Here is a 24,416-nt window from a genome sequence, read left to right on the forward strand (position 1 = left end):
TTTCAACAAAACCATCCATGACAGGTGGCTATCCAGTCTCTGCTTTAAAACCTCCAAGGAAGGAGAGTCCACAACCTCTCAAAGCAGTCCGTTCCACAGTTGAACTGCTCTTACTCTCAGAAAGTAAGAGCACATTTAAAGCTCACGATTTCCCCCAAAGAATCCTGGGAACTGTAGTTTCCTCACACAGAGCTACAATTCACTCAGGATTCACGTGATTTCAATGTGCGTTGGGCATGCTTTAAATGCATCATGTGGATCTTTTGGTTCAGTTTAACTCTGTGGCAGATTTACGTGTGCCTGGATATGGTTAAATTGGGTGTTTCTTTTCTCTTTTTTTGCAGTGAATGCAACTCACCTCATCCTGAAAACCCCCTCAAACTATGCGCCAAGCCAGGGGGTGATAAACAAATTCGTGATGACTTCAGACTATCCCAATCAGATCAAAACATTTGATTTAATTAGCATTTGAGGTGGACTTTAAGGGTGGCATTTTGTTGGATTTTAGCCTTTAAGTCACCCCAAGGATCTGTTTCAGGCCAAAAGGCAGGGTTATAATGGCTCCAACAAATAAACACATGTATTCTGTTTGGTCCTCTTGCCATGATTTTGAACACAGCTACTTGGGTATATTGACTTCAATGGAACCACATAATTATGCTTTAGATTTTACCCTTTCATTGGTCTGAAGACATGTTAGATTATCTTCCTTCCTTCCTATTTACAGATGTTGGTTTTGACCACAGATATTCTATTCCTTGTTATGTAAAAAAAACTCTGAAAGCTTTTGGATGTGAAGTTATTGGATGATTTGACCTACTGTATTGGTGATTTTATGCTCATTGAAATTTTGATTCATGTTAAGTGAACTGTTTGTTATTTTTCCCCAGTGTAGTGATATTATACGTTTTATTTTTATCTACTGATATTGTACCACTGTTTTTAGACTATATTCTATGTTTGAACCACTTTGGGTACAGATTATTTGTGGATCAACCAAGACACTCAGCAACTTAAACAATGTAATATACACGGGTCCCACTATGGGAACACTCATTATCCAAAATCTCTGTTATCTCAATACAAAAAATTATACCCAAACCTTGTTACATGAATGACTGGTTCAGATATCTGAACAGCCAAAGTTTGCCCACTTCCTTACTTGTTTGTGTTCTGCTGGTTGGTGGCAGCCATTTGGGGCAGAAAACCATGGAGGGAGGGAGAGAGATTGGACCAATCAGGGAGCAGGAGGGATTGAACAAATAAGTTTTTTCCTTTGTTTGGCTTCTGCTGACTGGCTGCAACAGTTTCAGGCAGACACCAGGGAGGGAGCATGGACAAATCACAGATTAGAAATGTTCCCATAGGAAATAATGGAAATCACCAGCTTGTTATGCAAACGCTGACTTAACAAACAAATTCCTGAGAATGCATTGTGTTTGGAGAGTGGGACCTGAACATATCTGTCTCTGTCCCACTGAAGACACAGAGACATGCTTGCATCCTGCTTAAAGTCAGTGGGACAAATTAGCCGCAATAAATCTAAATTCCCTTGATATCAACTAGCTAGGCATTGTTCTAAGGCCTCTGTTTGTTTGACCTGCTGCTGTTCATTTTCTGTGGTTTTATATTAGCTTTTATCTTATTGGTATCCTATGGTTTGTTTTGTTTGTATTATGGTTTTAAGATATGCTGGAAACCTCCATGGGATTACTGTGTAACAAAGATTGGCTGATACATAAGGTCAATAAATAAATAAAATGAATTCATTCTATTTGGATTGGGGCCATTCTCTATGCCTAAAGACAAACATTAAGGATCGTTGACACTGTACATTATTAGAATAATAAACCACTGAAAGTTTATTTGGGTAAATTAATCCCCTATGGAAAGGCTATGCATCATTTATTACCTTTTAGCTTATTCTCATGCGATGGACATGGGCTGGACCAAAATGCACTGTATTTGCCATTTTGAACTAGACACACCATTTGTGGTTTTTCGCTCCATTTTCCTCCAGGTTTAACACCAGCCTTGCGGCAAAAGCTTGAGGAAGGCTAACCCCTTTTCCTGCTGGTAGCGTAGCTGGGACAGTCTTGCCTGCCAATGTCTTACCTGCTTTCAGGGCCAAGGTGAACACGGGTCAGTAGGGTCTGTTAGCATCTTTTGGCCGCTTTAGTTGGACCTTTAGCCTCTTCATGCCGATCTGGAAGCCGTTCATGGCCTGAATGGCTGCCTGAGCACTAGTTGGATTGTCAAAACTGACGAAACCTAGGATGGGTCAAGGAGGAAAGCGGGGTGACAGGGGGTGAGAACAGAGAAGGAAAGGAAGGACACAGTTCAGCACCAAGGACAGCAGCAGCAGCCCTCCCTGCATGTTGCTGTTTCACTGCAAGCCTTTCACAGAAAATACAGGTGAAACTCGAAAAATTTGAGTATCGTGGAAAAGCCCATTTATGTAAGCAATTGTTTTCATTAGCTACTGGAGTTTAATATATGAGATAGACTCATGACATGCAAAGTGAGATATGTCAAGCCTTTGCTTGTTATAATTGTGATGATTATGGCGTGCAGTTGATGAAAACCCCAAAATTTAAAATGTTAATTTGGGGTTCTCGTCAGCTGTACGCCATAATCGTCACAATTATAACAAATAAAGGCTTTACATATCTCGCTTTGCATGTCACGAGTCTATATCATATATTAGTTTCACCTTTTAAGTTGGAATTACTGAAAGAAATGAACCTTTCCATGATATTCTAATTTTTCGAGTTTCACCTGTAGATCCTGAGGAACTCAAAACAGGTGAATGTTGGAGCCAGCTGGTTGCTTAAGAGCAGGTTGACCAACCTGGTGCCTTTCAGATGTTTTGGACTGCAACTCTCATTAGCCCCAGCCAGCAGAGCCATACTGGTTGGGGCTGATGGGAGTTTGTTACTCAAAATATCTGGAAGGCACCAGGTTGGGGGGAGCTGCTCTTAATGGTGATGGCAGGATGGGCTTGCAAAGGGCTGGTGGAAGTTGTCCCACTGGACTAAGTTGGGGAAGGCTGTTTTAGGCCACTGTCCACTTTCTAACCACAAAAGATTCTTCTTTAATAATGGTCATTGAAAGCAAAATTTAAGAAATCCAATCCATTTAACTCATGGAGTCTAGGTTTGGTTTTGGGTCACCTGGGGTGTTGTGAGGACACGGAGGAAAACCTTAAAGCCAACATACACCATATTTTTTTCATTACAATGAGAACATTTTATAATCATGGCTTGCTAGAGCCAGTGTGGTGTAGTGGTTAAGAGCGGTAGACTCGTAATCTGGGGAACCGGGTTCGTGTCTCCACTCCTCCACATGCAGCTGCTGTGTGACCTTGGGCTAGTCACACTTCTTTGAAGTCTCTCAGCCCCACTCACCTCACAGATTGTTTGTTGTGGGGGAGGAAGGGAAAGGAGAATGTTAGCCGCTTTGAGACTCCTTAAGGGGAGTGAAAAGCGGGATATCAAATCCAAACTCTTCTTCTTGTTCTTAATAGTCTGCGGAATGTTTCTAACACACTTCAAAATAATGAATTGACATGTCCTCACTCGATGGGACTTTGAAAAGTTTGGAAGGATGTGCTAACTATTTGAGAATATGCTGAAATGGCTGTATGATTCGTTTGACCTTTCAACATCAAAATAAGCTGAAGCAGTGTTTGAGCAAGCCCTTACTTTATTTTTGCTCTTAATACATAGATCAAGGATCCAGTGCAGGACAAAATCTGCATTGCTTAAAAAAAAATAGTTACATTGCTTAAAAAAATAAAAAAAATACTTTTTTAAATCTATAGCCACAACATTTATTCAGTAAGCAATGGCTGACAGGGGATGGGAGAGAGAAGTGACCCTGGGGGTGCTTGGCACCCACAACACTCACTCAAGTGAGAGCCAGTGTGGTGTAGTGGTTAAGAGCGGTAGACTCGTAATCTGGGGAACCGGGTTCGCGTCTCCGCTCCTCCACATGCAGCTGCTGGGTGACCTTGGGCTAGTCACACTTCTCTGAAATCTCTCAGCCCCACTCACCTCACAGAGTGTTGGTTGTGGGGGAGGAAGGGAAAAGGAGAATGTTAACCGCTTTGAGACTCCTTCGGGTAGTGAAAAGCGGGATATCAAATCCAAACTCTTATTCTTCTTCTCAAATATTCAAAAGTGCCCACAGGCCTGAAAAGGTTGCCAACCCCTAATTTGAAACATTTGTATACTGCCCTTCCATTAAGAAACACCATTAAGAAACCCCTAACTAATACAAACACAAGAAAAGGCCATGCTAAAAGCAAACCCAGGAGAGAAAGACATTGCCACAGGTGTCGGGTGAGTCTCCCTAGGGAAAGAGGTGCATAAGCAAAGGGCCACAGCTGATGGATGGAGAGGAGAGAGGCGCTTTATAGCTATGGCCCCTTGCGCATGCACCTCTCCCCCTAGGGAGGCATACCCGAAGAAGATCTTAGCATACAGGCAGGTTAATGCGAGAGAAAACATCTCAATTATCCAGGTTGCAAGCCGTAAGGGGTCTTAAGAGGTAAGCGCTCACCCTTTGCATTGTATTTGGGAAAGGACTGGAAGCCAATGAAGCTCTTTAAGCACCAGCAGGATGTGATCCCGATGCTCAGTTCCAGTCATTAGCTTAGTGGCTCTGTTTTGAACAAGCAGCCATTTCCAGGCAGTCTGCAAAGCCAGCCCCATGCCTAATGCATTGTTGCAGTCTGGTCTCCCCCAATCTTTCAGATGTTTTAGGCAGCAATTCTCACCATCCCTGACTGATGGAACTTGTACTTCAAACCATCTGGAGAGTATGAAGTTGGAGGAATGGCTACCGTAGTCTATGATGCCATGACATCAGCTGTGTGGGCAAGGCCAGGTACCAGATTCAAGGCTGGCTCCAGATTTGAGGCAAAGTGCCCGCTGGAGGTCACTCCTTTACATCTGCCCACTGGCAGGCTTAATCTGGCAGCAATGCAGGCATCAGCACTGCCTTTGATGAGCACCAGGCAGCCCTCAGTGGGTACGAGGTTCATTTTAACCTTCCACGATGCATTGTAGTGGTGCTACATCAGTGACACTGCAGGAAATGAAGAGAGTAGTTCTCAGACTAAGCCATGTGTGTGTGTGTGTGTGTGTGTGTGTGTAGGGGACAGGCATAAGTGGTGGACCTTGCCTGGGAGCTGGTGTAGGATGATGACAACTGCTGGTGCTGGATTTGGCCAGACATGTGCAGGGTTTTGCAGCTAAGAAATAATCAGGCTACGTTAAGACAATGAACTTTGGCTTGCGAAACTCCCAAGCTGGTGGCTGTAAATTAAATTACAGGTAGGTAGTCCTGTTGGTCTGCCATAGTCAAAACAAAATAAGAAATTAAAAAATTCAAAAAAAAATCCTTCCAGTAGCACCTTAGAGACCAACTAAGTTCGTTCTTGGTATGAGCTTTTGTGTGCTTCAGTGTATCTGAAGAGGTGTGCATGCACACAAAAGCTCATACCAAGAACAAACTTAGTTGGTCTCTAAGGTGCTACTGGAAGGAATATTTTTATTTTTTATTTTGTTTAAATTAAGTGGCCAGACTTTATTTGCAGCAACATGAGATGCAAATTATGCTGGTGAAGCAACGCCACTGTTGCATTTTTGTATGGGGTCTGCTAATTTGAGGCCCTAGATTAGTGCCTACTCTGCATATGAGTAAATTTGGCCCTCCGTTTTCTTTTTGATACTTACAAATGAATTGTTTTATGATTTGGTTTAGTAACTTCCCAGGGAGAGAAGTTAAGTTAATGGGCCTATAAATTCCTACTTTTAAAGTTGGGCATTATGTTTGCTTTTTTTCCATTCCACTGGAACCTCACCTGTCATGCATGATTTCTCAAAAATGATTGCTTTGTGGTTTGGAGATGCCTTCGGCATCCCAGGGCGCAATTCATCATGACCTGCTGACTTCTAATCATTTAAGATAGTCAAATATTCTCTGAACAGATCTTTGCCTATCCTAACCTTTGTCCCTCCCTCATTGTTTATATCGATTCTACTAATCATCTGGTCACAATTTATCTCACTGGTGAAAACCAAAGTGAAGTAGACATTGAGCAATTTAGCTTTCATTGTACTGTGGATTACTAGTACTCTTTCCTCTAATGAATGGTTGGGTTTTTTCCCACTTTCTGGATATTTTCAGTGTGTTTATAGAAACTCTTCTGATTGTTCCTAATGCAGTCCCAGGAAATGATCTGAAGGCACTTGAGGCCATCACCTTGCTGAAACTAAGCTAAACCGATTGGTTTTGTGATGGAAAGAAGGCACGCTAAGAATGTAAGAAAATAAGGGTTGCTTCCAGTGCCACTCCTTCTCAGAGTAGACCCACTGGAGTTAACAGACTTAGAACATTCATTTACATGAGTTTACTCAGAGTAGCACTTAGTTGGATACAATATAAGTAACATTTCCATAGGGGCAGCCAACACTGTGCCCTTGTGGTTGGACTACAGTTCTCCTAATCACTGAGTATCATCCACACTGACTGGGGCAGACAGGAGCTGAGGTCATAGCTTATGGGAAGGGGCCATAGCTCAGTGGTAGAAAATCTGCTTGGCATGCAAAAGGTTCTAGGTTAAATTTCCAGCATCTCTAGCTAGGGCCACGAATGTCCCCCACCTGAAACACTGGAGAGCTGCTGCCAGTCAGTCCAATAATATTGAGCTAGATCAGGGATAGGCAACCTAAGGCCCGTGGGCCAGATGCAGCCCAATTACCTTCTCAATACGGCCCGCGGATGGTCTGGGAATCAACATGTTTTTACATGAGTAGAATGTGTCCTTTTATTTAAAATGCATCTCTGGGTTATTTGTGGGACCTGCCTGGTGTTTTTACATGAGTAGAATGTGTGCTTTTATTTAAAATGCATCTCTGGGTTATTTGTGGGATCTGCCTGGTGTTTTTACATGATTAGAATGTGTGCTTTTATTTAAAATGCACCGCTGAGTTATTTGTGGGGCCTGCCTGGTGTTTTTACATGATTAGAATGTGTGCTTTTATTTAAAATGCATCGCTGAGTTATTTGTGGGGCCTGCCTGGTGTTTTTACATGAGTAGAATGTGTGCTTTTGTTTAAAATGCATCTCTGGGTTATTTGTGGGGCCTGCCTGGTGTTTTTACATGAGTAGAATGTGTGCTTTTATTTAAAATGCATCGCTGAGTTATTTGTGGGGCCTGCCTGGTGTTTTTACATGATTAGAATGTGTGCTTTTATTTAAAATGCATCGCTGAGTTATTTGTGGGGCCTGCCTGGTGTTTTTACATGAGTAGAATGTGTGCTTTTGTTTAAAATGCATCTCTAGGTTATTTGTGGGGCATAGGAATTTGTTCATCCCTCCTCCCAAAAATATATATAGTCCGGCCCACCACATGGGTCTTCAGCCCTTGGCTGAAAAAGGTTGCTGACCCCTGAGCTAGATGGACCAATGGTCTGATTCTGTAAAAGGCAGCTTCCTGACATCTAGAGGGCACTGTGTTGACTACCCCTGCTCAGATATATGGCACTAAAAGCATGAAACAGCCCATGATAGCCTTATGAACCAAGACGAAATGCCCCATTCCTAAGATATCATTATCGAAGACCTTTTTTTTTACACTTGGGCAATGTAGCAATTGCCAAAATAATGCTTCCGAGTGGCCTGGTTTTACATTACAGTGGTGGCATATACAAGAACTAATCAGAGAAGTTTCTCCAGATGTTGGAGTGGAAACAAACCATATGGGTGAACATCATGATTGGATGCTGCCTATAATACTAGTGATGGAAACAATTCCTTTAACTTGCCTTGAAATTATGGGGGGGGGGGGTTGTGTTCCTTGAGTATACACAAACAATTCCAATTCCACTCCTGCAAGTATTCTTGAGAAACGCTAAAAAACCCCACACCCTAATACTGCTTTTCTTGTCTGCAGTTACCGTCTCTTCCAAAGCAGGTACAAGTTTGCTTGAGCATTGTCCCATCAGTTGTCCCCCAAGGACAGAACCCTGTCTACCACACCTCCCCAAATCCTAGCTTCAGAGCTTGCTCCTTGGTCTGAGCCACTTGTCTCAGGTATGAGGACCCCGCCTGACCTCCTGTTCCCATTCCCCGATTGCTGCTTTTGGGCCATGAATCTGCTTCAGCTCTATTTATGACAGCTGCCCAGGATCCTGGAATTCCACTGCCTGAAGTCTGACCCTTGCTGAGGCCTGACAATACTCAACCCAATAGTCAACCCTATCCCTCCTTATTCTCCCCTTCTGTCACACCTGATTCTGAAATGTGCAGAATTGCATGTTAGCTCCTGGGAGCTAGAGTTCCTTATATAACAAAATCCTGCTTGCCATCTATTTGTGGTGCGAAGTGCAGGAAGAACACACGTTTCAGCAGCTACCAACACAATGGAGAAGGGCTGTGTGGCTCAGTGACAGAGCGTGTGTAAAAGGACCCCAATTCAATCCCTGGCATCTCCAGGTAGGGCTGGGAGAGACCATAACCCTGGAGAGCCATTGCCAAACAGCATAGACAACACTGAGCGAGATTGACAGATGTTCTGACACAGTATAGAATGACTTCCTATGTTCCTAGAATCTCAAAGGAAGCACGCCAGCTACTTACCAAAGCATTTACTTTGGTTGGTGGCACGGTCAACAAAGACTTTGGCAGAGATGACGTTGCCGAAAGGCAAGAACATCTGCATAAGTTCTGCATCCCCAAACTCCTGGGGCAGGTGATAAATGAAGAGGTTACAGCCTTCGGGACCTGGGATAATGACAAAAGTATACACAAAGGAAATGATGTGTTAGCAGCAAAGAGGCCATGCGTAACATATTTGGCTACTTTCTCACAATGCACTGCTTGTTGCCAGAGGCGTAGGAAGGTCAGGTGGTACCCAGTGCGGAAAATTTCTTGTCACCCCCCCCCACTGAATTCCCCCCCCACAAAATGGTTTTACGTTATTTCATATTTTCCTACAAAGGAATAATAACAAGTAATAATAAAAAAAAACTTTTCTTTATATCCCACCCTCCCCGGCCGAAGTCGGGCTCAGGGTGGTTAACATCAGATACATAACATTGGTATAAAATCGAACAATAATTAAATTACCTCCTAAAAACATCTCAAAATCAAATTAAAGTCTAATTAGATGACTTTCCACAGGGTTAGGGTTGGGAACAGTAAGTGCTCCACTGAACTGAAATTTCAGCCTTCACGACATAGGAAAGCAGCCAAGTAAACAGCTATTTTGGTGGAGGAGGGTCAAGATATTAACCGATATGCATGAAATTTCATATATAGCTATATAATCCCTAGTATAGTAAGATAAGACCTTTGGAGCAGGCATTTTTTTAAAAAAAAGGTTTTTAATGAACCGCCCTAGTAGGGCAGTAATTGTTCCTTGATAATTTGTTACTCCCTCCATTATGGAACATGGGGCATACTGCCCCCTACGCCCCCTTGCTACGCCCCTGCTTGTTGCAGTTTACTTATCTGTTAGTTCAGCAGATAAAAGTCTTTCTAAAAATCAGTTCATTGCAATTGGTTTTTTTTTCTAATACCCATCAGCTAGAACATAAAGCTGAAAAGAATCATGACACACCTTGAGCAAATATCTAGGTGTATATTAAAATCAATTCAATCCCAGTCATACAGAGAGTTCTTTCCCAGAGTGTCAGAACATGGTCTCAGAATGGCTATATAACAGAGTGTCCTTACTCAAATAATAATTTCTAGTTCAGCTGCAGTCCATCAGCTCACCCACACTTTTGTTTACCCCACTGGTTTCCCCCAGTAAAACCTGTGGTTTAGTGCTGAACAGGAACAAACAGCAGTTGGGTTTTCTGCAGATGGCTGTTTGTTCCGATTTATCACCAAAGAGCGGGTTTTCTGCGGAAGGTGGTGAGATAACAACAAAAGTGCTTGGACCTAGGCCTAGAAAGCATGTGAGAAGGAGAAAACATCTTAGCCCCGTGCTGGCTAGGCATGGGACAAGTAGAAGTGTTGAACGAACCATCAGGGTCAGCCTTTAAGATATAAAGGGACAATTTCTGTATCCTTTCTTTCCTGGCTTTTACACTGGGTGCCTCCAGAAGTCCTTTATTAAGAATTCATCAGAATTCATGCTCATGATGGTTATGGGGGCAGTTATATACACAATCACCACTTGCGCCTGTAAAAGTTTTTGGGGCTGTAATACTGCTTCTTTTGCAACAGGTACAGCCCCCATGGTTTCCTGTCAAAACATTCCATACCACAGATGTTCTAGGGTTGCTTTCTTTGTCCTGCCTTTGTTGTTTTTAGAGTTGTCCCTCCAGATGGCAATAATTCAACAACATTGGTGAATCTTTGCAGAACAACTAATAAAGCCAAATGATGTGTGGACAGCCCAGTGTCAGTCCATCATCAAAGTGCTATTATTGTGTCAGTGGTAAATTGTCAGTGGTAAATTGTTTGTCCAAGCATGCATCCAAATGCATTATATGAACTAGTCATGCATGCATCTTTCTCCCTATCAAATCCCAAAAGAACAGCAATGGATAGTCAGGTTTCCTGTTCACAAGTCTTTTGGGGAGTGAGTTTCATTCACATGATAGGTATTCAGCTGTCATACCTGTTTTAATCTGTCGAGTTCAAGACGGGCTGCAAAAGAAGGCAGAAGAGAACCAGGAACTCACTCACAGTGGGCTCCCAATCTGAGTCATCTGATGCCATGGTGGTTGAAAGGCAGGTGGCTCCACCCACCTGTCAAAGTGGATCATGCTGGATGGGGGAACTCAAGATCCAGCCTGCCAGCTGGGTCCTGCTCCTTACCCCTGTCCTATCTAATCCAGCATGTTGTACTCAAAGTGTCCAACCAGATGCCTCTGGGAAGCCTGCAAGCAGGACATGAGCACAAATAGCACTGCTCTCACTCGCAATTCCCAGCAGCCAGTAGAGTATGGTTACCAGATTTTTTTTAAATGAATCTGGAGACATTTTTTTTTTGGGAAGCTGAGTAGCAACAGGGAGTCAGTAGTGGGGATGGTGAGGCAAATGACCCTGGGCCCAAGCACACATGCATATTGTATAAAGGTGCAAAGCCCTTCTTTCGCACCCTGTGAAACATAAATGATTTTTTTAAAAAACTGGGCAACGGCTGCCTACCTGTGGCTCCTGAGCCTCCCCCGATCAGTCAAAACAAAGGGGGCAGGAGATCTGTACCGCCAGATGTCCCCGATTCCCCTTTGGCAGCGGCGGCGGCAGCGGCAGTCAGCAGCCCGGAGCCAGCCTGGTAGTGCAGTTGGCTCTGGCTGGCTTCAGGAGCTGCTCACTGCTGTGGCGCCCGCCATTTTTCCTTTCCGGAAGTCCCCATATGATGTGTTGCACACAAGACACATCATATGGGGACTTCCGGAGAGGAAAAATGGCGGGCGCCACAGCAGCAAGCAGTGAGCCGCTCCTGAAGCCAGCCAGAGCCAACTGCGCTACCAGGCTGGCTCTTGGGACAGATTTGCAAATCCGGGAACTGTCCCCGGAAACTACAGTAGAGGCACTGAGTGCCTTGTCCTCAGGGAATCTTACTTCCAAGATGGTAGCCATCATGACATCTTGTGGTAGCAATTCCATAGTTTAATCATGCACTCATTTGTGGAATGCTAAACTATGATTTAGCATTACAGCCAAATAGCATTACAGCTATTATTTTAGTGTTTCGCACATTTAAAGTTGCATTTAAATTTGATAGTTTGTTCTACGGAAGGGTGGGAAAACCTTTTTTAAAAAGACACATTTATTTTACATTTATTCCTTTTGGTTATTTATTTTGTGTTAGGCTACCCCATCCTGGATAGCAATGTTGGTATCAGTCATGCACAAAGCAATTCATTATCGATCACAGCAGTATTACCCAGCGGTTTTGGGAATCCCTGCTCTCTGAAATGCCCACAACCCATCTTACCTTCTCTCTGCTGCTGGGGGATGATGGGAGCTTGCTGGGGGAAGGCCTGGCTGATTGGTGCATAGGCGGCTGGGTATGCTGCTGGAACACACAAAAGCAGAATGGTCAGGGCAAACAGAGCCTCCTGCTAGTGCTGAGAAAAGTATGGTAAAGCAAAACCAATGGGGGACAAAAGTGGGATGCTCAGCAGTGGATCCTGTATAGGTAAAGGTAAAGGTACCCCTGACCGTTAGGTCCAGTCGCGGACGACTCTGGGGTTGCACACTCATCTCACTCTAAAGGCCAAGGGAACCAGCGTTTGTCTGCAGACAACTTCCAGGTCATGTGGCCAGCATGACTAAGCCACTTCTGGCGAACCAGAGCAGCGCACAGAAATGCCGTTTACCTTCCCGCCGGAGCAGTACCTATTTATCTACTTGCACTTGACGTGCTTTCAAGCTGCTAGGTGGGCAGGAGCAGGGACCAAGCAACGGGAGCTCACCCCCATCGCAGGGATTCAAACCACCGACCTTCTGATCAGCAAGCCCTAGGCTCAGTGGGTTAGACCACAGCGCCACCCGCCTCCCTTAAGCATGACTCAGTTCTGGAGATGTATGCATGGATCACATACAAAAGGATTGCTTTGCTGCCTCCATGATTGAGTTGGCTTGTACTCATGGAACCGTCCCAAAGAGTCGCTTGTGTGGCTCAGGAGGTCTGAATGAAACCTTCGGAGCTCCATGAAGCCTAGAACAAAGAGCATTTCAGGCACACCGAATTTAGGAATGTATTTAAGCCACCTTACACTGGTGCCGTTGGTCCATCTGTCCCAGTGTTGTCCACCCTGACAGGCAGTGGCTGTCCTGGGTGTCAGGCAGATGTTTCTCCTGTCTCCTGCTGCTACGTGAGAGCGCTGAGTTGCAAAGGCCAGGGATTAATCATGGGATTTCAGACATGCAAAGCGTGGCAGGGGCAGCCAAAATGGTGTCCTCTAGATGCTATTGGACTCCAACTCCCATCAGGCCCTGCCAACAGAGTCAATGGCCAGGGACGATGGGAGTGGAAGTCCAGCAACATTGGCTTTGACTTCCTCTTCCTCTTCTCTGAACCAGGGGTGCCCCAGTTCATTACTACTGTAGAGATTCTGGCAGGTCCACCCAAGCATTCTCTCTTCTTCACATTCTACGAGCCGTTTCTTCATGTTCCAACATATTGTTCCAAGGACTTGCCTTAGATGAAACAGCCTGACATGCAGGGTTGTACATGCCTTCTAATGGGATGTGTATACTGTTTCCCCGAATTGGCATTCTCATTTAAACTAATCACTAGCCAGCGCAGGGGACTTTCTGGTTTGTGGCTGACTAGGCATGTCGGTCCATCTTTCAGGTATTGTTTCCAGGCCTGACCTCCAGCTTGCAGTGCATAATTGCTTTCACCTTTCCCTGGCAGAAAAAAGGGGTCTAACTGCCACTTGCCCTGGGACTGCATTCTTGAAGGAAAGTAGAAGTGGAATCTGTTCTCGGAGGTTTGCTTCTGAAAACGACGCCTCTAGTTCATTTGCCTCATTTGTAGCAATCTCTAGGATTGGGGTGTGTGTGAAGTTGAGGTTGCCTTATACTGTAATTGCAAGGTAGCTGAGGGTGGTGGGTGTTTTCCTGTCCTTTAAAAACTTACCCAGCACTTTTCAACCTCTCTGTCCACCCGCACTTCCTGGCCTGAGAAAGCTCCATGGAGGAGGTACCTATTGATGTCTTCTTCTGGGTTTTGACTGAAGCATAGAACACTGTGGAGGCTGGCGTGATTTTATTTTTTGAAAAAGGGAATCTGTATTTTTTTCCCTGTATTGATTTCTTTAAAAGGTTAAGAAAAAGACCTCACATAAGAAAAAGTAACAATGAACAGCTGTCAGGAGAACAGCAGACAGCCTCTCTTGTTTCTTATGCTTCCAGGAAAACCCACCTATGGACATCAAGGGGGTTCTCACCATGTGTGAACACCCATGAGGAATAAACAGCCACTAACACTCATCAACCCCCTTGTAAGTTGTGGGATGTAAAAAGAACAGGGGCAGTCAAACCCAACTTTTTCTAGAAGGTTGTCTCAGTCCTCAAGCCGGAACTTCCTGTCTTCCTGGACTGAGACAAAACTTCCTTATATGGAACTCTACAGTTGGGAGCGAACTCCACAGTTGGGAGCGGCCAACTGTAGCTCAGGCCGGGCTCCATTTTGTCGCTGGTCAGTTGTAGTGTTGATCTCTCTCTCTGACAGTTTAAAAGCAGCATTACTAAAAATGTACCGTTGGCACTAGGCCAAGAGTAGAAAAGGGGGACTTTCTCTCATAAGGAGAAAGTCACCACATGTATATTGTTTAGTAACTTTTAAGCCTGCCTCTAGGATCCTATGTGTGACTAGATGATTACTTGTGAGTAAACGTTTTTCACTTGACCGAAGACTGTGAAGTGTCTTATTGAAAGAGGGATAAAAAGGGGAAGACACCAGGATAACATTTTTATGACTCTAGCGAGTCTATGCAAACTATCCGCTGTGCGTGTGAGGTAAAAAGGGAATGTTAGCTCTGCTGATATTATCGAGCTTGTAAACGCAAATTGGGATAGGATATCTAAAACAATATATCCTCTCCCACATCCCTCAACATTCCCACATAAGTAAGGAAACTACTTAGTATTTTTAAAATCTCTAAGTGGTGTACAACCTAAAAACCATAAATATTACCATAAAAACAAAAATGCAACATAAAACCAGTAAAACAACAGTATAAAAGCACATATAAAAAAAGTATTAAGGGAATTCAAACAAACAACAAACAACAAGAGGGTCTGATTTCACAGGTCATGGGAAGCCTGGGCAGAAAGGCACATGAACGTCACCAAAAATGTACTTCTCCTCTGATAATGTTCAAATGCCATTTCTTCTCCCATGATCTGATGGAAAATGGTTGGGGGGGGGGGACGCAGAAGAAACTTTCAGCACAGCACTACAGTTTGGCTCCACCCATCAACCAGGGAGCTAAGGTGCCAATGGGAGGTTGCATTCTCTGTGTCCCAGGAAGAACATCATGGCAAAGTGGGAGACCAACTTGGTGCCATCATTTGGGCAGAGAAAGAGCAGCTGCAGGAAGCCTGCTGCCAACTCCCAGTGGTCCTGGGACTACAGAGTTGAAGGGAAGCTCATTTTGGTTCCATCCATCAGACTAAGGTTGCGGGGTCAACACACACTGCTCTTGCTGATATGCCCTCTTCTACATAACAGGAAAAGAAGCCCTGCCCTTCATTTCACCCACTCATCAGACTAGCAGTTGACTAGCCCAGCAGTACCATCCGTAGGCACAAAAGGATGGTGTCACCATTAGGACAAATAATGGTCCACTGCTACAAACTGTTTCCTCAACTGTGGCTATTTTGTGGCTTCGTATAAGTTGCGTTTTAGCTTCTGGACATGTGGAGTTTTCTTTCTGCTGTAGGGGCTTGACATTCTGCCACTCTCATGGGCAGGTCATCCTGTGTTTGCTTGTTCTCAAACACTCCCTTCCTAGTTTCTTTGGCGTGTTTCTTGGCACCAAACCTGCAGCAACTGGGCCCTGATAAATTCCACCAAGCATGACCCTTCCTTCCTAGTATAAGACACGTTCCCCCAAAGCTTCCCACTCCTGCTTCAGGTGTGCCACAGAATGGAGAAGCCAGGATTCCTTAAGGATGAGTGGAGAAATTTTATCCCTATCCCCACAGCATCCTCCTTGCATCTGGCTCTTTCGCACATGCTCATCATTATCACAAAGATGCCATGGGAAGATGGAAAGATGTAGGGAAAGAGGGAGAGGCAGACAGAGAGAGGGGAGGCGTTGTGGGGAGGCGAGGAGGACAGGCAAAGCAATGTTTGAGACCTGCATAGTGCTGCATGCCTGCGTAGGCTTGTTGGAGGGGGTCTGCCACAGTGGGACTTTGAGCTGGGAAGAGAAAAGAAGGAAGAAGGAAGAGAGTAAGCAAGTGCAACTAAAGGAGAACAGCTTTCAGAGCAGCACAATCACTGGGGAAGGCAGCAAACCACTCGAGATATCTCCTTGGCTTCCCATTGCGTTCCTCCTCCTCTGTCGCTCCTCAGAGTCTAGCTACATGTGCCACAAACTACATGAGAGCAAACTACACAAACTGCATGACACGACTCTGGTTCTTTGATCCAGCTCCTCATCCTCCTGGACCACTTGGATCCTCTAACTTTTGCCCTATTTGTCACCGTTAATGGCCACATATCTGAGAACAACAGGCTGGGCCCAGTGCAAACATCTGCTCTATGGCAATAGGCCTGCCGTCCGTCTCTGTGGACAGAGGCAATCTAAGGACTTGCCCACACCTCCATTGGCTTCCCCTGCCCCCGGGGGAAACCTGCAGTTTAGAGCTGACTAGGAACAAATAGGGGTTTCCAGGGATTGTTGTTTGTTCCAATTTAGCACTAAAGAGCGGGTTTTCCAAGGCAAAGCAGTGGGACAAAATGCAAACAGCTTGGAGAGCTGTGCCTAGAAAGCACAGGGCAAGTGGAAAACAACCTGGACATGTGTTTTCTAGGCACGTGACAAGCTGGATGAACCCTAAGATCTCATATCTAGCTCAGAGTGAGCAATGGAGGGAACTTGCAGGTTGTGGATGCAACACAGGCTCCCTGAGACCTCATCCCCTGAGGCAGTGATGGCCAAACTTGGCCCTGCAGCTGTTTTTGGACTACAATTCCCATCATCCCTGACCACTGGTCCTGTTAGCTAGGGATGATGGGCGTTGTAGTCCAAAAACAGCTGGAGGGCCAAGTTTGGCCATCACTGCCTTAAGGAGTCCTTTCCCAACCTGGTGCCCTCCAGGTGTTGCTAGCCTAAACTCCCACCATTCCTCCCCACTGCTCATGCTATCTGGGAATTGTTGCCCGACAACATTTGGAGGGCCAGGTCGGGAAAGCCTGCAATAAGGCAATGGCATTGTTAGAAGGTTGCTGGAAATTAGTTTTAGCTCAACAGCCATTCAGTGCAGGTAGGCAAATACCTGGAAAAGGCAGCAGAGGCTTGGACCGTTTAAATTCTCTAGTTGTGACTGACACCAGCTGTGAAACTGGCTTAGGAACCAAGGCAGCCGTGCACTGAACAACCTGCTTGGTAGCCAAAGGTGAGCAGAAATCCCATGCAGGTGAGTGCATTGAATTCTATCGAGGGATATAGATAGATATACGTCGAAAGATGGTCTGTGATGTAAATCAACTTTAAATAGTGGCCTAAAATATTGTTGGATCTATATTTTAGTAGCCTATCTCATAGAACCGATAACCCGAGTCTAAATTTTATTAGTTATATCTATGTTTAATCAATGATTTTAAGGACATGGTTTAAGTCGGGCTGGATATGTTGAATATGCCCTCATCATGTAATGAGTACCCATTTAAACATATATATTTTTACATTGTTTTTACATTGTTTTTATAAATGCAAATATCTTGTTTTATGCTGGTCTGTGACCGAATAAAGTACATTCATTCATTCATTCATTCATTCTATCGAGGGAGCAAGCAGAGGTGGAGGACAGAAGGATCTCTCCATTCCTCTTCCATCAGTCCTCTTGGTTTTTCTCCACTGGCTGTACAGAAAGAGAACCTATCCCTCAGCTCTGTTCCTCTTCCATCTGCCTGCTTTGTAGAAAGCTTTTTTTTCTTTTTTACTAGACTTCTAAGAGGCTGGTGTCCTGCATTTTCGTGCCAGCTGAGAAAGAGGAAGCTTCCCATCCAAGACATCCAGCATAGGACACAGGATACTAGCCTGTTAGCAAAAATATGCCAGGGTAGTAACTTTTGCAAGCTTATTTACAAGACTGGACTAAGGAAGGTCGCTTTTTAAAAAATGATACATAATCTCCCAAAGTGTATATGCATTAACATAGGGGCATAGTTGCACACAGAGAGACAGGGATGAGTTTCCTGTTTGCTCTTTATACTGCACCAGGTGGGCATTTAAGTCCTCCTGGGGCTAGCTCTCCTCTTGCAGCCAAATGGCAGGGAGCTTGAACAGCACACCCATTATTTCCCACCTCCTTTTTTTTTTGGCCAAAAACCTTACCTGGGTATGGATGGATTCCATTGGTGTAAATAGTTTCTGATGCTGGCTGCCCATTGGTCTGTGGTGGGAGAGGGCTGAATCCATTCACCCCGATGGGTGTGGCTATGCTGGGAACAGGTGCTGTGCTGATCCCCGGAGGTGTGCTTGTACCTATGGACCACCAAGAAGTTGGGGAGAAAGAGACAAATTAGAGATGGCCTTTGATGCTGGCTATTTCTCAAACACAGAAGATGGGGGAGAGGTCTCTGACTGGAATGGGTAGGAATCTGCTTGGTTGAAGTTAGCTGTTAAAAACCAATCCACTTCTTCATCTGGGCTGTTTTGCAGTCATCAATAGTGAGTGAGTCCTGGTCAATGCCAGTTTGGTCCCAAAATGCATATTTGTATGCGCACTTTAGGCTAGTATGTGCATTACTGTATACGTAACTTTGCAGGAGATTTGGAAAAAGTGTGAGCTCTGAAATGTTTCGGTACATTTTTGTTTTGGAAACTGTCTGTTCTGTATGTCTGCCTTCGAATGTGAACTGGACTGAATTCCTCTACCATCCCAAGTGGCAAATACCTGATGAGGGTGTCATGGGAGCAGCAACCAACCCGCTGACGTTAAACGCTGCCATCTGTTGCATCTGTGCCGCCGCAATGGCCGCCATGGGGTTGAGGCAAGTTCCTTGTGCTGCAGCCATCAGAGCTGCCTGCTGCTGCATTATCTTAAGGAAAGAAAGACAGGCATGGGGGCAGAGAGAAGGAAAAGAAACGGAGTAAGCAAGAGGGGCAGCAGTGGAGGCGGAGAAGAGATAAGAGGAGAAGGAACAACCAAGAACAGGAAGCAGAGGACACAGAGGAGGAGGAGGAGGAGGAAGAAGGGGGAAAACAAGAAGGTGCAAGTTAGTTTTGCCTTTGTTACCGAAGAGCCTTTTTCCAGCTGTTGACATTGGGGGTGGCAGGAATGTAGGAAGATGTCTTATACTGAGTAGTGTGTCTAACAGTATTGTGCACAACAGCTTTCCCCAAATTGATGTTCTCCAGGTGTTGCAGGACTACAACTCCCACCAGCCCCCAACAACACAGCCAACCATCAGCGATGAGGGCAGTTGGTGTTGAAAACATCTGGAGGGTACCATGTTGGAGAAGGCTGGCAATAGGATCCAGGCACCTTATTCCCCTGAGGCACCACTGAGGCAGCTCATAAAAGAGCAAATATGGATAGACAATGGCCGAAATATAGTGACATTTTGATACAAGGAGAATATGTAAAATCAAAATCATATGAACAATTAAAAGGAAATGTAACAGATTGGTTACAATATTATCAGATTAATGAATTATTTAAGTCAGATAAAAAATTGGTTTTTAGTTAGAAAAATCTAAGTTAGAGATGGAATTATTAGAGCCAAGATAAAAAAATATCCAGAATGTATAATTTATTGCTGCAGTGAAATGGTAAAATCAACAATGATAGATTGGGCTAAGGATGTGGGGCACAACATTATGTTGGAAGAATGGGAAAGATTGTGGAAAACTGGTATAAAATTTTCAGCGTGTAATATGCTTAAAGAGAATATTATGAAGATGATGTATAGGTGGTATTTGACACCGGTTAAATTGGCAAAAATATACCATGGACAAAGTAATAAATGCTGGAAATGTAAAAAGGTAGAAGGAACTTTTTTCCATATGTGGTGGACCTGCCCAAAGGTAAAAGACTTCTGGGAAAAGATTTACAATGAAATGAAGAAGGTGTTGAAAAACACATTTAAAAAGAAACCAGAAGCCTTTTTTACTGGGCATCCTAGGCCAAGAAATCCCAAAATGTGATAGAACTGTATTTATGTATGCCACAACAGCAGCTAGAATTTTGATAGCTAAAAACTGGAAGATAGAGGAACTACCAACGACTGAAGAATGGCAGATGAAAATGATGGACTATATGGAACTTGCTGAGATGGCTGGAAAGCTCCGTGACCAGAGGGACAACGTGGTGGGAGAAGAATGGAAGAAATTTAAATTGTATTTAGAAAAGTATAGTAAGATTGAAATTTAGAAGGAACTTGTAAGAAAAGTTAGACTGCAGATTTAGAATTATGTTAAGTGTTAAAGAAATGTGAAATAATGAATTAAGAATATAGTTAAAAAATGGATAGGGTCTTCTGAAAAATAAGGTTTGTACAATGTAAAGAAATTACTAAAGATGAATGACAATGAACGCAGGAAGGGCAGGCGTGAGGAAGTCAATTTGCAATGTTAAGGAAAGAATCAGTTTTTAACGAATGATTTTTTGTTTTTCATTTTTGTAGTTTGTTTGTAATGGTTTTTATTTTTAATTTTTTGTAGTTTGTTTGTAATAGTTGTATTTGTATTTGTTTGTTGTGTGTATATTGTTGATGTTTTGAAAAAGTCAATAAATATTTTTTTTTAAAGGAGTCAACCAGCCACCTGTGCCCATCAGACCTCTTGACTCTCTTCCCAGTTAATGCAAAACCTGCTTTCCCAAGAAGGCTACCTCCAGATTTTTTGGAGAACAACTTCCATCATCCACCCTGGCTGGGGCTGATAGGAATTGTGGTACAAAGCATAGCAGAAGCACCAGCTGTTGTCCTTGGAAGCTGTCTCTGCCCAGGGGCATAGCAAGGGTGGGGGGGCATAGGGGGCGGACCACCCCAGGTTCCATAATGGAGGGGTGACAAATTATCAAGGAACAATTACTGCCCTACTAGGGCGGTCATAAAAAACTTATGCTTGCTCCGAAGGTCTCATTTTACTATACTAGAGATTATATAGCTATATATGAAATTTCATGCATATTGGTTAATATCTTGACCCTCCTCCACCAAAATAGCTGTTTACTTGGCTGTTTTCCTATGCCGTGAAGGCTGAAATTTCAGTTCAGTGGAGCACTTACCGTTCCCAACCCTAACCCTGTGGAAAGCCATCTACTTAGACTTTAATTTGATTTTGAGATGTTTTTAGGAGGTCATTTAATTATTGTTTGATTTTATACCAATGTTATGTATCTGATATTAGCCACCCTGAGCCCGACTTCGGCCGGGGAGGGCGGGATATAAATAAATGTTTTTAATTATTATTACTTGTTATTATTCCTTTGTAAGAAAATATGAAATAACGTAAAACCATTTTTGCAGGGGGGGGGGAATCAATGGGGTTGACAAGAAATTTTCTGCACCGGGTACCACCTGACCTTCCTACGCCTCTGTCTCTGCCATCCAGTGTGAGTTCACCGCCCACCTGCAGCTATGCTATCCCCCTCTGGCTTGTCCAGTTCTAAATGCTTCCACCTTATAGGGCTGGCAGTGGATTGCAGCATCTCCTACCGCTTGCGTATATGCCCCGTAGGCTCCAAACTGGATCGTCATTGGATTGAAGATCCCCAGCTGTCCTGCCATCTGATGCATCCGCCGAAGGGTCCTCTCCTTGTCTGTGTCAGCAAACTTCACCACCAGGCTGGACGATGCTCCCTAGCAGAGTGGACAGAGAAACAGAGGCACAAACAGAGAGAGTGGGGCAGAGTGTATCCATTGCTCCTGTATGAAGCGGTGGCAGCTGTCACATAACCCACATCCCCCCCCACCCCCCAGCAAGGACAAGCAACACGGATGATGGCATAAGGATAACAACTAGGGCACATCATTTCTGCTAGAGAAACACAGGCAGGCATTAGGCTAACCAAACAGGTGTGCTGAAAAGGTTGTTTGAGTGGATCCTTTGAGAAACTGAATCACGGAATCATAGACTCACAGAGCTAGGACCACGAGGGTCAACTAGTCCAACCCCCTGCAATGCAGGAATCCTTTTGCCCAATGTGGGGCTCAAACCCATGACCCAGATATTAAGATCCTCATGTTCTGCCGACTGAGCCATCCCGGCACTTGCATGTAGCAAGATGGTTGTCTTGGACTACAATCCCCAACCCTTGGCCCATTGGCCAAGCTGGGTGTGGACGATGGGAGCTGGAGCCCAAGAACATCTGGAAGGAAACTGGTTTACAAGCATACCTGCCAATATTTGAAAACCATGGTGGTGTTATTTTTCTCCTGCTCTTCTTCCCCAGGGATTCAGGGGGGCATACATGGCCAATTGTCCTTTGATCTTCACAACAGCCCTGTGTGATGGGTTAGGCTGAAAGTGATTGGCCCAGGATCACTTCAGTGGGAGGAGAACCCGGATCTCACCAGGGGGAAGTTCAAAGCATTAGCCACTACAAGGTACTGGCTCTCTGGAGATTTTGGCCCTGCCTCCTGAGCTCCCCGCCCATGCCCCTGGTCCCGGCCATGGTCACCAGTCAACCAGTCTACAATGGTACCTTGGTTCTCATATGCCTTGGTACTCAAACAACTTGGAACCCAAACACTGCAAACACGGTAGTAAGTGTTCGGTTTCTGAACTTTTTTGGAAGCTGAACGAGTGTTACACTTCCGATTTGAGTGTCACATTTCTGTTTTGAGTGTTACGCTGTGGTCTGTCTGTTTTTGCTATTTATTTTGCATTTTTGTGGCTCTTTTTTATTTGTTTTTTCACTGTGCGGAACCCAGTTCAGCTACTGATTGATTGTGTGACTGCAGTACATTGTTTATTGCTTTCATTTTATGGGTCAGTGGTCTCATTAGATAGTAAAATCCATGTTAAATTGCTGTTCTAGGGGTTGTTTTTAAAAGTCTGGAATGGATTAATCCGTTTTGCATTACTTTCTATGGGAATGCGTGCCTTGGTTTTGGAACGCTTTGGTTTTGGAACGGACTGTTCTGGTTTATTTTTTATTTTTAAAGAGTTATTGGTACTTCTACAAATACGATGACGATCAACGAATGTTCACAGATATGGGATCACTTTTAAAACAGCATTCTCTGCATTGTAATTTATTCTATTTGTAAGCCATCCTTCAGCTTGAAGTTTCCCAGGACAGTGCACAAACAATTCATTGAAATCCAGCACAGGTTGTATCCAATGCAGTGATGTATTTGTTGTGCTGCGGGTCATCCTAGTGCATGGGAAAACATTGCCAAAGATTTTCTGCAACAGATTTCACAAGAAGAATCAGCTCCTGTGCAATAAGCTTACTCTAGTGCAATTGCCACTGGTCCCATCACCTCCTGGCAAATAGAAGGGGAAGAAATGGAGGCAGTGAGAGATTTCACTTTCTTGGGTTCCATGATCACTGCAGATGGTGACAGCAGTCACGGAATTAAAAGATGCCTGCTTCTTGGGAGGAAAGCAATGACAAACATAGACAGCATCTTAAAAAGCAAAGACATCACCTTGCCGACAATGGTCCGTATAGTTAAAGCTATGGTTTTCCCAGTAGTAATGTACGGAAGTGAGAGCTGGACCATAAAGAGGGCTGATCGCCGAAGAATTGATGCTTTTGAATGATGGTGCTGGAGGAGACTCTTGAGAGTCTCATGGACTGCAAGAAGATCAAACCTATCCATTCTTAAAGAAATCAGCCCCAAGTGCTCACTGGAAGGACAGATCCTGAAGTTGAGACTCCAGTACTTTGGCCACCTCATGAGAAGAGAAGACTCCCTGGAAAAGACCCTGATGTTGGGAAAGATGGAGGGCACAAGGAGAAGGGGACGACAGAGGATGAGATGGTTGGACAGTGTTCTCGAAGCTACTAACATGAGTTTGGCCAAACTGTGAGAGGCAGTGAAGGATAGGCGTGCCTGGCGTGCTCTGGTCCACGGGGTCACGAAGAGTCGGACACGACTGAACGACAACGACAACAACAAAGTGCAATTGCACTGGATCCCTTCCTTGAACAACCTTTAAAGTCTGCCACCCACTAGCACAAGAGCTCTTGTGCTCGTGGACAAACAACTCCGGCCCCCTTGGTACTTTGTTATGGGTGCTGACGGTTAGCAGGAGATGCCTGGCAGTGCTATGATTTCCCCCACACAACAAACTACAGTTCCCAGGATTCTTTGTGTGCAGGGGAAGCCATGACCATCAAAGAGGTATAAGAGTTCTTTAAACATATGGTGGGGGTGAAGAAGTCCTTCTGGAAAAAAAGTTTTTGAGGAGGGGCGGATAAGGCACTTGGACTTTGAACCTCTGAAAGTGTATTTCTTTAACCTCAGTCACCTTAGCAGGACGTGAGGACATTCAGAAACAGCAAAGCATCTCCTTTGCTCCTCTGAGTATTTATCCCATCTCTTTGATTTCAATAGAGTGAGATAATTGTGATTAGCACGTACCATTGTGCGTGTGTGAGCCCACCCCCCCACCCCCTTTCTAAAGGCTGCTGCTGTTCCAACGAACCACACCGGATCAGAGTTCATCTTCAGCACAGCCTCCCTGCCAGGAGCAATCTCTGATCAATGCAGACCTCTTTTATAATCACGGACGGTT

At 44.4% G+C, this 24,416-nt stretch overlaps 1 protein-coding gene across 10 annotated transcripts in view; it reads right to left on the minus strand.

The window, feature by feature from the left end:
* Positions 1 to 24,416, minus strand: part of CELF6 (CUGBP Elav-like family member 6) — a 190,518-nt gene that overhangs the window by 4,239 nt on the left and 161,863 nt on the right. For 6 of the 10 annotated variants that reach the window (XR_004427740.1, XM_033167006.1, XM_033167004.1 and 3 more), the window contains 7 exons: positions 21,383 to 21,526; positions 18,616 to 18,760; positions 18,054 to 18,203; positions 15,849 to 15,911; positions 11,969 to 12,049; positions 8,650 to 8,793; positions 2,116 to 2,271 (listed from right to left, as the gene is read on the minus strand). Coding sequence is in view for 9 of the 10 variants with exons in the window: in XM_033167006.1 (XP_033022897.1) it covers positions 2,144 to 2,271; positions 8,650 to 8,793; positions 11,969 to 12,049; positions 15,849 to 15,911; positions 18,054 to 18,203; positions 18,616 to 18,760; positions 21,383 to 21,526 (855 nt within the window). In the remaining variant the exon portion in view is untranslated. The remainder of the gene's footprint in view (positions 1 to 2,115; positions 2,272 to 8,649; positions 8,794 to 11,968; positions 12,050 to 15,848; positions 15,912 to 18,053; positions 18,204 to 18,615; positions 18,761 to 21,382; positions 21,527 to 24,416) is intronic. The other 4 variants (XM_033167007.1, XM_033167008.1, XM_033167010.1 and 1 more) reach the window with 4 other exon arrangements.

The sequence above is a fragment of the Lacerta agilis genome, chromosome 13, assembly GCF_009819535.1.
Source record: "Lacerta agilis isolate rLacAgi1 chromosome 13, rLacAgi1.pri, whole genome shotgun sequence".
Taxonomy (NCBI): domain Eukaryota; kingdom Metazoa; phylum Chordata; class Lepidosauria; order Squamata; family Lacertidae; genus Lacerta; species Lacerta agilis.